The sequence below is a fragment of the Podarcis bocagei genome, assembly GCF_964188305.1.
Source record: "Podarcis bocagei genome assembly, chromosome: 11".
NCBI lineage: Eukaryota > Metazoa > Chordata > Lepidosauria > Squamata > Lacertidae > Podarcis > Podarcis bocagei.
Window position 1 is genome coordinate 49,627,838 of NC_138136.1, and position 15,642 is coordinate 49,643,479.

Sequence of the window (15,642 nt, forward strand, 5' to 3'; positions counted from 1 at the left end):
GCGTGTGTATTTTGGAAGTACTACAGTGGAACCTCTGTTGTCAAACGTAATCCGTTCCGGAAGACCGTTCAACTCCCAAAATGTTTGACAACTGAGGCGCAATTGCCGGTCAGCAAAATCAATTGAAAGAATGGAGAAACATGCCTCGGAAGCTCTTCGAAAATGGAGGCATTCACTTCCGGGTTGCCGGTGTTCAAAACCGAAACGTTTGACTTCCAAAGCTTTCAACAACCGAGGTTCCACTGTATAAAAAAGAAGTAACCCCCTTGCATTTCATAGGATCATAGAATTGTAGAGTTGGAAGGGACCCCAAGAGTTGGTTTATAATCAGTATCCTAGATATGAATAGGAAGGAAAGTCGGTTTTGGAAAAGCAAGTAACAGTGATGGTGATCGAGGCATGCAATTACCTGATGTGGAATTCCAGTTTATTGCATTTATAGATACTTTATGTATAAAAAATAATAATAAAATGTAATGAATACTTTGCTGGCATACCTCTGTCTTGGGAGACAATGGAGGAGTGTGCCTTTTGGGAGTGAAGTTGAACCTTTGGAAGGTTGCAGCGCCTGCAGCTGTAGGGACTGATACAGGAAAGACATGCTCGGTTGCAGCTGGGGCAGATGAAGGCATCTGGTTGTGCTGCTGCAGATGCTTCCCAGTGGTCATTTTTCCTCTGATCTCTGCTACGGATGCACAACCTGACTGTCTTCAGGTATTTTGGATGTCTGCAAGGAGTGGGTTGATGTTGATGTAATTTATAATAAGCTAGATTTACTGTAATTGAGAGGGACGCGGCGGTTCGAATCCCCGGGACGGGGTGAGCTCCCGTTGCTCAGTCCCTGCTCCTGCCAACCTAGCAGTTCGAAAGCACCTCAAAGTGCAAGTAGATAAATAGGTACCGCTCTGGCGGGAAGGTAAATGGCGTTTCCGTGCGCTGCTCTGGTTCGCCAGAAGCGGCTTAGTCATGCTGGCCACATGACCCGGAAGCTGTATGCCGGCTCCCTCGGCCAATAAAGCGAGATGAGCACCGCAACCCCAGAGTCGGCCATGACTGGACCTAATGGTCAGGGGTCCCTTTACCTTTACCTTTAGATTTAATTGAGATTTCTAATTAGTAGATTTATATCCCAATTTTAAAGCAAATACCTTCACAAAGTGGCAGGCTATACTACACAACTAAACAGCAATTGAGCAGCATAAAAAGCACAAGTCTGAAACACCCCAAATCCTTAAAATTGCCAGCACGGTCAATTGCCCCAGCATTGCCACAAAATCCAGTGCAAACAAAATTAAAACAAAACAATGCAGATGTTCCATTTCCACATCCTGATTTAAAACCAGTGTATTCTATGCCTCCACAGGTGTTTTCTTGATTCCCTCACTGAAAAGTGTCCATGATCCTATGTAAAGTTCTGTATTCAGATTTTTGTCATACGTAAAATTCAGACTGAAAAAAATCACCAGAAAGTTAAGGCCTTGATGTGTGTTTTGAAATTAGAATTCATGAGCCCTTGGAAGAAATCCGTAAGGGTTGAGGGTTTTTTTGTTTTTGTTTCCTAAGCAACTTTATTATTGTGAACTTTTCCCACAGGAAGGGCTTGGGAAAAGAATTGAGCGCATTTGCAGATGTGCCAGAACTTTTTTGATCCCTAATATTTCCAGATTCCTCATGTTTAAGTTCTAAGAGTGATCATATGCAAATCTTCCTTTGACGAAATTAGCAAATCTGTGATGATGGAGTAAATGCAAATATTGTATTGTGGTTGCAAAGAGGTCTTCACAAAGAGGTCTTCAGCTGTTCAGTGTTCTGAAGAACCACATCTACAACTAACCATAGGTGGGACATCTGATTTGGCTTGGGAACCAGGTATGCACGAGGTCACAAGCCTTAACCTTTTACTTTCTACTGTGGTCCCAATCTGGTGAATGCCTGGGGGTGACATGTGCCTGGGGGAACTGCCATCTGCTTCAGTGGGTGGTTTCCCCGATGTAAATAGCATGGAAGACTGACTCCACGTTGGGACTGCAGCAGAGGGCAAAAAAAATCAAATCCTCTTCACTTCGCATGGCAGGGTCCCTGTCCAGATTAGTTGTCCCTGCACCACCAATTGAGTTTAAGAAGCCTTTTCATGTAATGTCTATATTTCGTGAATGGTGTCTCTTCTGGTTTGGCCTTCTAGAAGCTCTAGCATTATCTAAACCACAGCCTGCCCTTTTGAGGGAGATGAACAACACATTTAAAAAAATGTCAAAATGGGCTGAGCTTTGGATGAGTCTAATACACAATCTTTCAAAAATAGTATCTGAAGAATGTATGCAAATAAATCAGATCTTGAAGAGTCAGCAATGGGCATTGTAATTACTTTTGTCTCCTTTTTTTATAAAAAAAAATTCTCTTTCTATAAGCCAGGAAATTGGTACTGAGGACGCTTTCGATACTCCGCTGGGAGGGACGTAAAAGGAAGGAAGAACTCAATTTGTTAGAGGGGATGAAACAAAACTTTGCATGTAATCAGGATATCCCAAAATGCTCTGGGACTGGTTTAATAAAGTAATCTTGAGAAATATTAGCGTTGCATTGTTCTTCTTCATGTATGCCCGCCTTTTAGATGTTATTCTTCTGCTTTCAGCGTTAGACTTTGTGCCAATTCAAAGACCCCTCTGGATCTCTGTTTGCAAGGTCAAAGGTAGCTTTCTTGAAACTGTTAGGGCACTTTCCTCATTCAGGTATTTGAGGATACTATGAAGTGAAAAGAACGATAGAAAATGTAGATTTGCAGGGAAATTGTAAATTTTATTTTTTTGCCAAAATTATTCAGAGAAAGAGAAAACAATAATGGGTTGTATTCAAAGTCTCGTTAGTGCAAGGACTTTCACTTCCTCAGTCGACTGTTCCCTTCCTGTACCCGCCCCCTGTACATCCCAAATCTTCTACAGTGGTACCTTGGGGTAAGAACTTAATTTGTTCCGGAGGTCCGTTCTTAACCTGGAACTGTTCATAACATGAGGTACCACTTTAGCTAATGGGGCCTCCTGCTGCCGCTGCGCTGCCAGAGCACGATTTCTGTTCTCATCCTGAAGCAAAGTTCTTAACCCAAGGTACTATTTCTGGGTTAGCGGAGTCTGTAACCTGAAGCGTCTGTAACCTGAAGCATCTGTAACCCGAGGTACCACTGGGGCTTCCACCAAACCTCTGGAGCAGAGTGGGGCAAGGGCAACTGGGAAGAGCATAGAGAATGGAAGTTCTGTTGTGCTGTCAGGACATTTTTGTTGCATACAACTGAATGCGGGCTGCCGGGTTGGAATTCTCCCTACCAATTGGCTGCAAGAGCTGTGACTTTGATGTATGAAATAAAAATAAAAATAAAAATAAAAATTTATTATTTATACCCCGCCCATCTGGCTGGGTTTCCTCAGCCACTCTGGGCGGCTTCCAACAGAATATTAAAATACAATAGTCTATTAAGCATTAAAAGCTTCCCTAAACAGGGCTGCCTTCAGATGTCTTCTAAAACTCTGGTAGTTGTTTTTCTCTTTGACATCTGGTGGGAGGGCGTTCCACAGCACGGATGCCACTACTGAGAAGGCCCTCTGCCTGGTTCCCTGTAACTTGGCTTCTTGCAGCAAGGGAACTGCCAGAAGGCCCTCGGTGCTGGACCTCAGCGTCCGGGCAGAACGATGGGGGTGGAGACGCTCCTTCAGGTATACTGTGAAATACATGAAATATGCGAAATACGTGAAATAAGCATGTACACAACCTTCAAGTGGTTCTGCTGCTTAGGTGGTTTAGGGATTGTGTTTGTGTGTGTGTGTGTGTGTGTGTGTGTGTAGCATTCCAACTGCTCAGAAGTCACAAAAACAGCAGTATTAGGGATCAGCTGAATTTGGACAAGTGTGGAGAACAGGAAAGAGCACCAATAGCGCTAGCCCAAGACATTTTGCCGTAGATGATAAGATATTCCCCTCCACCCCTAATTCCACATGCTCCATTGCATCTGAGGGGGGGGGGAGGCTAACTTGGGAGATACAGAACAGGTGGCATTGACAGCTGTCGTCCCACACCTTGCTGCTGTTCCCCATCACGCGTCACCTGCTTCTTGAGTTGGCTGCCTCGCTCCATCTCCAGGACTGGCCCTAAGCTAAGCACAGTTGCAAGAGCAGTCAGTTCGGAGGTTAAGCTTGTGAATGTTGTGTGGGGGGGGGGAGAGATTGGAGGGCGGCGAATTATACGTGAACCGGAGGCACGACTGGAGAATGGACAAAGTAGCTATGACAAAGAAAAATGTGCCTACAATTTATATTTGCTTCACAGGATAATGTTGTTGGCATCTGTCTGTCTCGACAGACGATGGAAGAGTGTGCCTTTGGGGGGTGAAATCAAATCATTGGAGAGTTACAGTGCCTGCTGTGGCTGTAGAGACAGATACAGGAGAGAGATGTTTTGTTGCAGCTGGGGCAGATGAGGGTGTCTGGTTTCGCTGTTACAGATACACCATGGCGTTTCTTCTCTCTGCGCTCCTCCCAGCGGTTATTCCTCCTCTGGTCACTGCTGTGGATACATGACCTGACTGTCTCCAGGCACAAATTTCCACCCATGGATTCCTTAAAGGCGGATCCCACCAGTAATTCCAGGGGTGATAACAAAGAAGACAAACCCGTGGCTGCGTTCATTACAACCCAGAGCAAAAATACCGAAGGCAAATTTGGAGGGTCATACTTTGGCAGAATGTGTAGGTTAAGTAGACATGTTATGATAAGCAAGATTAAGTAGGCTGCATGCGTATGCACATTCAGTTTGTGTCTCATTGTTCATTGTGTTCCATGTCATGGCCATACTAGAGCATGTCAGAATCTTGGAAACTGGTTTTGACTTAAATGGGCAGATACTAGATTCATACACATAATCTCCAAGTGTGCAGGAAGACATGCGCATTTATAAACATTTCCTTGTATTCCTGCTCGTGTTCCTCTTCTGTAGTCTTTCCAGAACATGACTGATAACCCAAGAGTGTATTTAAAAAACACAGATGAATAGAAAACAGATTATAGAATTAACGAGAAAAGAGAATAACGTTAAGGAAAGCTTTCTCATTAATGAGCATTGCAGACAGCTCTCAAATCCTTTATTTGAGAGTGAGAATTATGGTTTTAACTGTGTTGTTTCCCCCTTTCTAGGTCAAGCAGGTGTTGATGAATGCGGAGGAGCAATTATGGTCGCTGCTGGTGGAGCAGCGAGGGCCCGAGCGATTTCTGTGCGGACAGCTGTGGAGAGAGCCCAACCTCTGCTTCCTTCCTCTTCTTGCTGAATTCTCCAGAGCAATTGTGTTCATTCTTTTTAATTAAAAAGCCTGCTCTGTTATCTTTGGCTAAACCGGCAGAAAAGAGAGAACTTTTTCATTCCTATTATTTTACTTTGGGCTCCCTCCCTTGCTTTCGGTTTCCCTCAGTATGGCGGCTGATGAAGCACAGAGCTACCTTGATCCTGAAAGGTGCGTTGATCAAATCTCGACCACCCATTCCAGGAACAGGTTCACCACGTAATGGGACCCTGCCGTGGCCACAATGCCCATCACTCCAGAGAACGCGGTGCTGTTTCTTCCCATCCTTTACCGGTGGCTCCAAAACCATCTGAAGGAGGAAGTGGAGGAGCCGGAACACAGACTTTGCCACTCTGCCATTAAGAAGCTGAGGGAATACATCCAGCTTAACTTCCCAATAGAGGAGGGCAAACTGCAACATGGTACTTGCTTTGTGGATATGGAGATCTGCACACTGTACCTGACCAAGGATCCAGGAAAGACAGAGGCGCTCGGCCTAAGTTTTGGGAACATCCCTGCTCTGGGGGACTATGGTGAAAAGAGGAGAGTGGGGAGGAAGAGGAAGGGGCATAAGGGTCCGGTGCTGGATGTCGGAAGCATCTGGGTCACCGACTTAAAGAAAAACAGCCCTGCGGGGAAATGTGGAAAGGTTCGCTTGCGAGATGAGATCCTTTCGCTGAATGGACAATTGATGGTCGGAGTCGATATCAGCGGTGCAAGGTAGGAGGTTTAAATAAACTCGGTTGGCATGCAAAATCATTGTGTTTAAGCCATCTCTCTACCTAGGTAAAGGTAAAGGGACCCCTGACCAGGTCCAGTCGTGGCCGACTCTTGGGTTGCGACACTCATCTCGCTTTACTGGCCGAGGGAGCCGGCGTACAGCTTCCGGGTCATGTGGCCACCATGACTAAGCCGCTTCTGGCGAACCAGAGCAGCACACGGAAACACCGTTTACCTTCCCGCCGGAGTGGTACCTATTTATCTACTTGCGCTTTGACGTGCTTTCGAACTGCTAGGTTGGCAGGAGCAGGGACCGAGCAATGGGAGCTCACCCCATCATGGGGATTTGAACCACCGACCTTCTGATCGGCGAGTCCTAGGCTCTGTGGTTTAACCCATAGTGCCACCCGCGTCCCTTTTCTCTACCTAGGTAGTGATCTTAAATGAGCCATTTCCCATCCATGCACTATCCCAGCGGTTCTCAACCTGTGGGTCCCCAGATGTTGTTGGACTACAACTCCCATCATCCCTGAGCTCTGGCCTTGCTAGCTAGGGGTGATGGGAGTTGTAGTTCAACAACATCTGGGAACCCACAGGTTGAGGAAGGCTGCACTATCTCATGCTGATATAGTAGTGCATCTGGTATGTTTTGATCAACAAGGCAGAAACCGCAAATGTTCCACTACCATCACCAGGGATCCAAAATGTGGGTTTCGTTAGCGTAAATGGGGATACAGCTGGAAGTGCTTCCAAAGCTTGCTTGCAGATGTCTTGAGGAAAGAGAAAGGAGGAGTCATCACCGCCACCACTCGCCCCACTGGCTTGTAGTGTTCACTGTTTTGGAGCTAGATGAACAATCGGTGCAGGCGTTGGGTGGGGAAAACGTCCGGTGCAGTTTTGTGTGCTAATACTCCTTCAGGTCTCTGGTAGCAGTTGGGAATTTGGCAAGGACAGAGTACTGAATCCTATTGGCTTTCTGCAGATTGCTGTGCTGTCTTAGTGTTGAGCCCAATAAGGACTGGGCAGGAATAGGAAACTTTTTATGCTTGCAAAGAGTCAAGGATGTGCTCACAAAACTATCGAGGTCCCCAAAGCAGCCGAGATGGTTTGGGGCCCTTTCAGGGATGTTCCCCCAGTGGCTCTAGCATCTTGGGGGTGGGGCTGGATATGGGAACATGCCTTGCCCCATTGCACCAGGCCTGCATGCAATGGCCGGCGGGGCTGTCTTGGGGCTGCCCACAAATGCCACCGAATAATGCAAATATAGAAATGAATGCTGCGGAGGGTCTGGAGGAGTTGCGGGAAAACCTTATCGAAAGAGGAGGCAGATCTGAAGAGAAAAGAGCAGCCTGTGCGTGTCAAAGTACTTTAGGAATAAAGTCTTTTTTTCTTTCTGTTAAAGAGCTTTGCATTCTCCTTATTTGATCTGACACTTCCCTCTGGGCTTAGAGCACTGACACGTGCTACTTGGACTTAATTTCATCTTCCTTCTTAACAGGTGTGTGTTGCAAGGGAATGTCACATCCAGTGCCCTGCTGCTCTTCAATGCCCTTTACCTTTTAAAATAAAGTAAAATAAAATAAAATAAAATAAATAAAATAAAATAAAATAATAAAATAAAATAAAATAAAATAGTGCCCTCCTTTAAAGACAAGCTTCTGTGGGAACACAGCCCATTAAGTTCTGCACTCCATAGAAATAGACATATGCTGCTTAGATTTTTCTGTAGGAGGTTGCTGTCCTAACATACGTGGTGACTCAGTAATTTCTCTACCTTCTTTGCACAATCTCTGCGTAAGATCCTCTGAGGCACCTGTGTTAAGTCAATAAATATATATTCATGTATACAGGCACCTTCCCACTTAAGTTCCTGGGTACCGTGCATATACATGAAATTGCATATTCAGTCATACCTTGGGTTACAGCCACTTTTTTGGGGTTACTGACTGCCGAAACCCAGAAGTACTGGAGCGGGTTACTTCCGGGTTTCGGCGGTCGCACATGTGCAGAAGCTCTGAATTGTGCTTTGCGCATGCGCAGAAGCACCAAATTGCAACCCGCGCGTGTGCAGACTGATGTCCTGGGATTGTGCTATAAACTTCTACAGTGTAAACACGGGGGGAGGAAGGTTGTATACAGTGGTACCTCGGGTTAAGTACTTAATTCGTTCCGGAGCTCCATTCTTAACCTGAAACTGTTCTTAACCTGAAGCACCACTTTAGCTAATGGGGCCTCCTGCTGCTGATGCACCGCTGGAGCACGATTTCTGTTCTCATCCTGAAGCAAAGTTCTTAACCCGAGGTAATATTTCTGGGTTAGCGGAGTCTGTAACCTGAAGCGTCTGTAACCTGACGTGTATGTACCCCGGGGTACCACTGTACTTCCAATAAGTTTGTGCAGGTTCCTCCCCTACCCCAGTACATAGGAAACTGCCTTACAGCAGGCCAGACTATTTCTCCAGTATTGCCCATTCTTACTGGCAGCGTTCAAAATTCTCATTGTTCTAGGTGCGTTTTGCGACAGGGAAATTCATTAGTGCGAGCAGTTTCTGAGCTCTGGGCGCAGTACTGCACCTAAGATTTCAGATTAAAACTGCAGAGTGGAAGGAAAGGAGGACTTTTTCTGCCCCCCCACTTCCAGCCACTCTCTGAAGACTGGAGAAGAGGCCCTCTTGACAATATTAGGGGGGTGGGACAGGGAAGTATGGCTTTGTTTTTTGCAGCCTTCAGATACCAGACCATGTGAAAAATGAGCTTAAGATTTTAGCTGCAGTCCATTCATTTTCAGCTTTGTATTCTTGCTATAAAAAAGCGTGCCTAGACACTCAGTCGTGACACCCATAACCTAGGTTTAAGGTGCCATTTAGCTCCTAGCTTTCATATCTCAGTTTCTAATACTGGCAGCTGTTCTCCCTAGTCCCAGGGAGAGGGCTTTCTCATCAACTGCTCCCTTATCCTTTTAACTGGAGATAGCAAGGATTGAACTCGAGACCTTACATGTGCAAAGGATGTGCTGTCCTAGTGAGTTGTGGCTCCTCCTCATTTGAAAATGACCCCCTGCACCCACAACACAATAAATTGTTTACGCCAGTGGTTCTCAAACTTTTTCCCCCTCTAGGCCACACTTTGAAAATAAAAATTTGCTTGCACCGCACCATTTTTTTTATTCATAAGAAATACATTGGGAAACAAAACAAAAAACAACTCCCAGCAGTGCTTGATTTATAGCACAAAACACAAGTACTTTATAATATGCTCACGGGACACCCAGAAAGTATAAAGCAATGCATAAGAACATGAATCATTCCCAAAACACAATTATAAACGAGTCTTCTCCAGCGCTTTGTCTGAATGGTGATTCTGGATCACAAAAGGATTGACCTTGATGCACTTGCTGCCGTTATGAAAAGATACCTATCCACCTTCGGCAAATAAAAACAAATTATTTTGATACCGTACTACACTGAAATGTTTAAATGTTTCTTTGACTGTCCTTGAATCTTCTTGCTACTCCAGTGTGGCATGCCACACCTTTGTGAACCACTGTTTTATGCGCATGCGTAACTTCAGACAAGAGGCCACACTGTTGTCCTTTCTTCAGATGCTTAAAAAAACCTGGAATGAGGATGCAGCGATGCTCAGTACTGGAGACAAGCAACAGTAGCTGGCCAGGGCATCACGCCCATACTTTGCTTGTTAGAGGCATTTGACTTAGACACTTGCAAAAACAATCCAGGGCTCTTCTGATATTCTTAATTCAACAGAGAATTTATGATTTGCCATGGAATTTCAGTACGCAAGCCAAAGAGGTTAGACCAAAGCAAATAAATAAACCTGTCATATACTCCGCGCGCCATAATTCTTTATGAAATATTTGCACCAAAAACACACACGGAAAAGGTGGATTTATACATTTCGGTTTGCCAGGATTTCTAACTGAGCGCCCTTGTTTTCTTCTTTCAAAAACAGGAAAAGCAGCTAATTCCATTTCTAAGGCTTATTCCAAGAAATGTCATGTGTTGGATGTGTGGCACATTTTTTGCTGGGAGACCAGGATTCCTTTTGAAGCTTTCTGAGTGGCAAATAATTAAAACTAGGGTCCCCAGTGAATGGAATGTCTGAAATACTCTGCAAATAGAAGTGTGCAACGGAAAAGGCTATCCACCCCAAAGTCACACTGCTGCTGCCCCTGCCCCATAGCCAGTATAGCCCCATAGTTTCTCCTTGTTAACTGGAAATGTCAACACGGGTTCACTAAGCTATTCCACGCTACACACCAGTTTGAAGCCCATACATAGTATAGTATAGGGTCAGTGTCATTCAGGGATGCAATGGAAAATGCAGGGTAGACTGAATGCTTTTCAAACTCAGAACAGCCCCCTGCAAGGCAGGAATCTCAACTAATAAAAGAGTTTCCACCATGAGAAGGTAAGTCATGGCAATGGCAGGTTGCTTGTTACTGTTAGTCCAGCTCCACTCCTCTGCAATGTGCAATCACTGGGAAACATTAGGCGCTTTGTAGGGTGGAGCATCAGTTTGCAATGACTGATGATGAAGTTCAAGAGTCCTGGGCAACATTCGTACGCAAACACCACCTCACAGCATGATCTACAATCTAATGCACAGGTTTTCTCCAGGAGAGAGAGGTTATTCTTGAGACAAGTTGGTGTGGGCAAAGTTCCCAAATGGCTGGAATCTTAAAAACCTCTGACCGAACAAACAAAAGTCTGAAGTAGAGTTGAAATTAAATGTTACATAAATTTTGTAATCTGTCATATTTTGCAATACAAGAATTGGAGTGAGGGTTTTTCTTCCTGAACCAGTTTCTGCATTTCTTAGCCTATTGGATTCTTTCAGATGATCGGTGTCAAAATAAGTGACTTTTTGCCCCTTTTGAGGCAGAGAAATAGGTTGGTGGCTACACAAACATTACCAAAACATCCCACACTGCAAATAATGCTTCCTTGCACCCTAATTGAGAATTTTAGATCCATGCACTTCCAAATACAAATCTTTCCAGGTACTTGGGAACCCCTCTTCATTTAACTTCTTAGTTTTCCAGATGCTAGGGAGTTACAGGAAAATAACTAGCATGCCTTATTTAAATGCATTGAACTGGCTCGACAAATTTGTGTATGCTAGAGACTTGCAATGTGGTGATTGTAGCCGTATGAGGTGAATACTCCTAAGCATTACCAGCTGGGTAGCATAGGAAACTGCCTTATACTGAGGTATCGTATTTTTCGCTCCATAAGACGCACCTTTTCCCTCCTAAAAAGTAAGGGGAAATGTGTGTGTGTCCTGTGGAGCGAATGCAGGAGGCAGGCAGGCAGGAAAAGCCCCCAAGAGCTGTACACAAGCTCCACGAGACTCTTGCGGGCTTTTCCCCAGGAGGGAGAAGGGACTGACGCGGCCAGTCAGTCCCTTCTTCCTCCTCATAGAAAAGCCCACAGGAGCCACCCGGTCCTTAAAGGGTGTGCAGCTCCTGTGGGCTTTTGCGGGAGGTGGGGCTTCTGCCATAGCCTCATGCAGCTTCTCCCGGCTGGAGAGGCTGTGTGCAGCTAAAGAAGCCATGACCGTGAGCAGGATCCATCCAGAGGCTGTCCTGGCCTCTGCCATATCTGCGCGCAGGAAGCCGGAGGGGCTTTAGCCGTGCGCAGCCCCTCTGGCAGGAGAGGCTGTGCGCAGCTAAAGAGGAAGCCAAGACAGCAAGTGGGATGGAGCGCGTTTGCTGTCTTGGCTTCTTTAGCCGCGCGCAGCCTCTCCCGGCCAGAGAGGTTGCGCGCAGCTATGGCAGAGGCCAAGACAGTGAGCGGGATCCATCCCGCTCACGGTCATGGCTTCCTTAGAGAAGCTCTGGGAGAAGCTCTTTGGGGCTGGGGGGGGGGTTTAATATTTTTTTCCTTGATTTCCCCCTCTAAAAATTAGGTGCGCCTTATGGTTCGGTGCACCTTATGGAGTGAAAAATACGGTAGACTGTTGGTCCATCTAGGACAGTGTTGCGTACACTGACTTGCAGCAACTGTTGAAGCTAAATTTATATTAAGTGAATAGCAGAAACAATGGTTCCAGGGAATGTTTACTATTATGGCAACATAGGCATTTGATGGTTGAATTACGCAAAAAAAAAAAGGCTAGATGTGCTGTTACAAATGTTGTGCCTTCAGGAAGAATCTTCAAAAGCTGATTTCTACTTTCTGCGCTAGAGCTTCACTCATAACTTAAAACGTGAATATCAAGCCTGAATTTATATATGACCTGAAGAGAAACCCGGGTATCTGATCAGAGTTTCTGATGTGTGGTGTGGGGAGCAGATCTTGGATTTTTGCATGCAGATTTCAGGATGAATGAACTGTCGTATTCCCCTACACACATAGGCACACACACTTCGCCTCAGCAGTATTTGCAGCAGTCTGATTTTAATATGCTGGCAGTCTCTGTGACCATATCTCCCTCTAGTGGCGTCCCTTAAAGATTCATTGTGCAGATTCTATGGCTAAAAAAGGCATAAGGCACAGATTTCAACGCTGCAATTTGATCTGGTCTGGTGGCTTCATATTTTGTCTGCAGGAAAATGAGATAGGGTTGGGTATCCATTGCTGCAGATGCGCTGAGAATATGGCAAATGATGTTTTATGTTCAGTCCCTTTTTGCCATCTTTTTTGCTTGTTTTGAAATATTTGCTTAATAGGGAGAAGTTGCAAGACTTTGACATTTTGTCATTGTTTGGCTACAGACAACAGTTTCAGGTACTGTAGTCCTGGAGCTAGAATCTAGGGTGATCACGTTAAGACTGAAGACTAATGAGGAGGCAGGAACAATGATAATTTTATATCTCCAGGGCTGCATACACACTAGACATATAAAGCACAACAACAACAACAACAACAACCCCAACAAAATATGGGAGCTGTAGTTTACCCCTACAGTTCCCAGCTCCTTAGCAAACTATAGTTCACATGATTCTTTGGGTGGGGGAGTCTTGCATTGAATGTCTGGTGCGTAACTCAGTCTAGAAATGGTTTTATTATTCTTATACAGTGGTACCTCGGGTTAAGAACTTGATTTGTTCTGGAGGTCCGTTCTTAACCTGAAACCGTTCTTAACCTGAAGCACCACTCTAGCTAATGGGGCCTCCCGCTGCCACCGTGCCACCGTCACGTGATTTCTGTTCTCATCCTGAAGCAAAGTTCTTAACCCGAGGTACTATTTCTGGGTTGGCGGAATCTGTAACCTGAAGCGTCTGTAACCCGAGGTACCACTGTAATTTGCTTTTAGGAATAATAGTTGTTTTTAGAACTTGCATTATTATTGCTTTCTGTATTTTGTCTCACTTTTATGTTCATGTACACCACTTTGCTTTATAGCCTGAAGCAATCAATGCACAAACTTGGAAAATTTATAATAAAGGAACACACAAAGAGGCAGGTCAGAACTGAAGAGAAACCAAAGGATACAGGGACACATGGCAGAACTCAGGAAGGCCTTATTATTGGCCAAATGAGCCTTAACAGGAACAGGAAGCCACCGTCTAGTCCTTCCTGTCCAGAAGGTCCTAATAGTCACCTTGGATGACTATTAGGAGTCACTGGAGTGGTCATGCAACATGCAGTTCACAAATCGAATGTCTCCCAACTTGAGACTTGGTAGCTCCTGACATGATTTTGCCACTATGATCTGAAACACTGTGCGCGCTTTGATGCCCATGTGGCCAGTAGCAGTGTTGTGGGCCTACGCTCCTCACCTGATATCCGCATGGCTGAGTTGCTGCTGCATCCTGGAACAGAGATGGGGAGAAGCAAGAAGTAAATACAGTCATACCTTGGAAGTCAAATGCCTTGTGAGTCCAATGTTTTGGCTCCTGAATGCAGCAAACCCAGAAGTGAATGTTCCGGTTTGTGAACGTTCTTTGGAACCCGAACGTCTGATGTGGCTTCCTGCAGCCAATCGGAAGCAGTGCCTTGGTTTCCAAACATTTTGGAAGTCGAGCAGACTTCCAGAACGGGTTCTGTTCGACTTCTGAGGTACGACTGTACACCAGTAGGCATGCGAGCTACAAATATATTTCCTTTCCCTTTAGCTGAAGGGAACTGTTCCATGCACACATCCTTCTGAACTGAAATGAGTTTGGATGAGATTGTGGGTGAGTGTACCATATTTTTTGCTCTATAAGACTCACTTTTTCCCTCCTAAAAAGTAAGGGGAAATGTGTGTGCGTCTTATGGAGCGAATGCAGGCTGCACAGCTATCCCAGAAGCCAGAACAGCAAGAGGGATTGCTGCTTTCGCTGCTCAGTGATCCCTCTTGCTGTTCTGGCTTCTGAGATTCAGAATATTTTTTTTCTTGTTTTCCTCCTCCAAAAACTAGATGCGTCTTGTGGTCTGGTGCATCTTATAGAGCGAAAAATACTGTACTTGTTTTTTTGTTTTGCATCCCTGGGAAATGGGCCTGAGAAGGATGACTCCAGATTAAGTCTACAACAGCATTTCTGGGCGGTGCAAATGATAGCCTGTGTACGTGTGACTTTTCGTGTATGCACGACATTACCCCTAATGAAGAGCCATCCTTTAGTTTCTTGCTTGATTGGTTTCCCCTCAAACCAGCTTCCATCTGATTCGAAAAGGTAAGCCACAGTCACTTCACCGTTAAGCTGAGGTGTGTCCATTTGAGACAGTTTCTTGCACATGTGCAGTTGACCGCTTCACGAATAGGAGTTTGGGTGTGGTCGCAGGGATGGAGAAACCAAGCGGATAAATGGACTTTGGGTGAAGACTTCCCTACGCTCTTTCTGGCGTGTACCTCAACATTCAACTGCACAGCAGGGGTAAATGACCGTGTGTTTTAAGCTGCTAATGTGTATATAACTGCAGAACTGCTGCATTTATGGTTGTGCTGCCCAAGTGTTTCTGGTGGAGGGCCAAAAGTTTATGATATGTTAAATGCATGGAAGCATTCCAGCTTTTGTTCTTACTTTAAAAAGAGCAGCCTGGGGGCAGGAGGATAGCAGAATTGAGTCTGTTACATGAGAGGAGGGGCAGGGTTCACCCTTTTCCTCCGTGTGGTGATTTGTGGTTCGAGTTAAAATCTTCCCCTGAGAGTTGCTATTTCCCCAGGAGAGAAGTTGTCACTGATGCCAATACAGTGGTGCCTCGCAAGACGAAATTAATCCGTTCTGCGAGTCTCTTCGTCTAGCGGTTTTTCCGTCTTGCGAAGCAACCCTATTAGCGGCTTAGTGGATTAGCGCTATTAGCGGTTTAGCGGCTATTAAAGGCTTAGCGGCTAAAAGGCTATTAGTGGCTTAGCGGCTTAGAAAAAAGGGGGGGGAAGCGGAAAAAAACCAGAACACTCGCAAGACGTTTTCGTCTTGCAAAGCAAGCCCATAGAGAAAATCGTCTTGCAAAGCAGCTCAAAAACGGAAAACCCTTTCGTCTAGCGGGTTTTCCGTCTTGCGAGGCATTCGTCTTGCGGGGCACCACTGTATAGGTTTCAGAGGTGAAAGGTTCCAATCCTGAATAGGCTTTCTTGCTGCTGCATTGTAGAGTTCTTCTGTACTTTTAAAAGTAATGAAAACATATGTGGGAGAAATTCAACATAGCACTGTGA

General features: G+C 45.3%; 1 protein-coding gene across 4 annotated transcripts in view; it reads left to right on the forward strand.

Moving 5' to 3' along the window:
- The window catches only part of PDZD2 (PDZ domain containing 2), a 245,239-nt gene that overhangs the window by 68,092 nt on the left and 161,505 nt on the right, over positions 1-15,642 (forward strand). For all 4 annotated transcript variants that reach the window (XM_081212580.1, XM_081212583.1, XM_081212582.1 and 1 more), the window contains exon 2: positions 5,178-6,040. In XM_081212580.1, coding sequence (XP_081068706.1) covers positions 5,565-6,040 — 476 coding nt within the window. In that variant the 5' untranslated portion in view covers positions 5,178-5,564. The remainder of the gene's footprint in view (positions 1-5,177; positions 6,041-15,642) is intronic.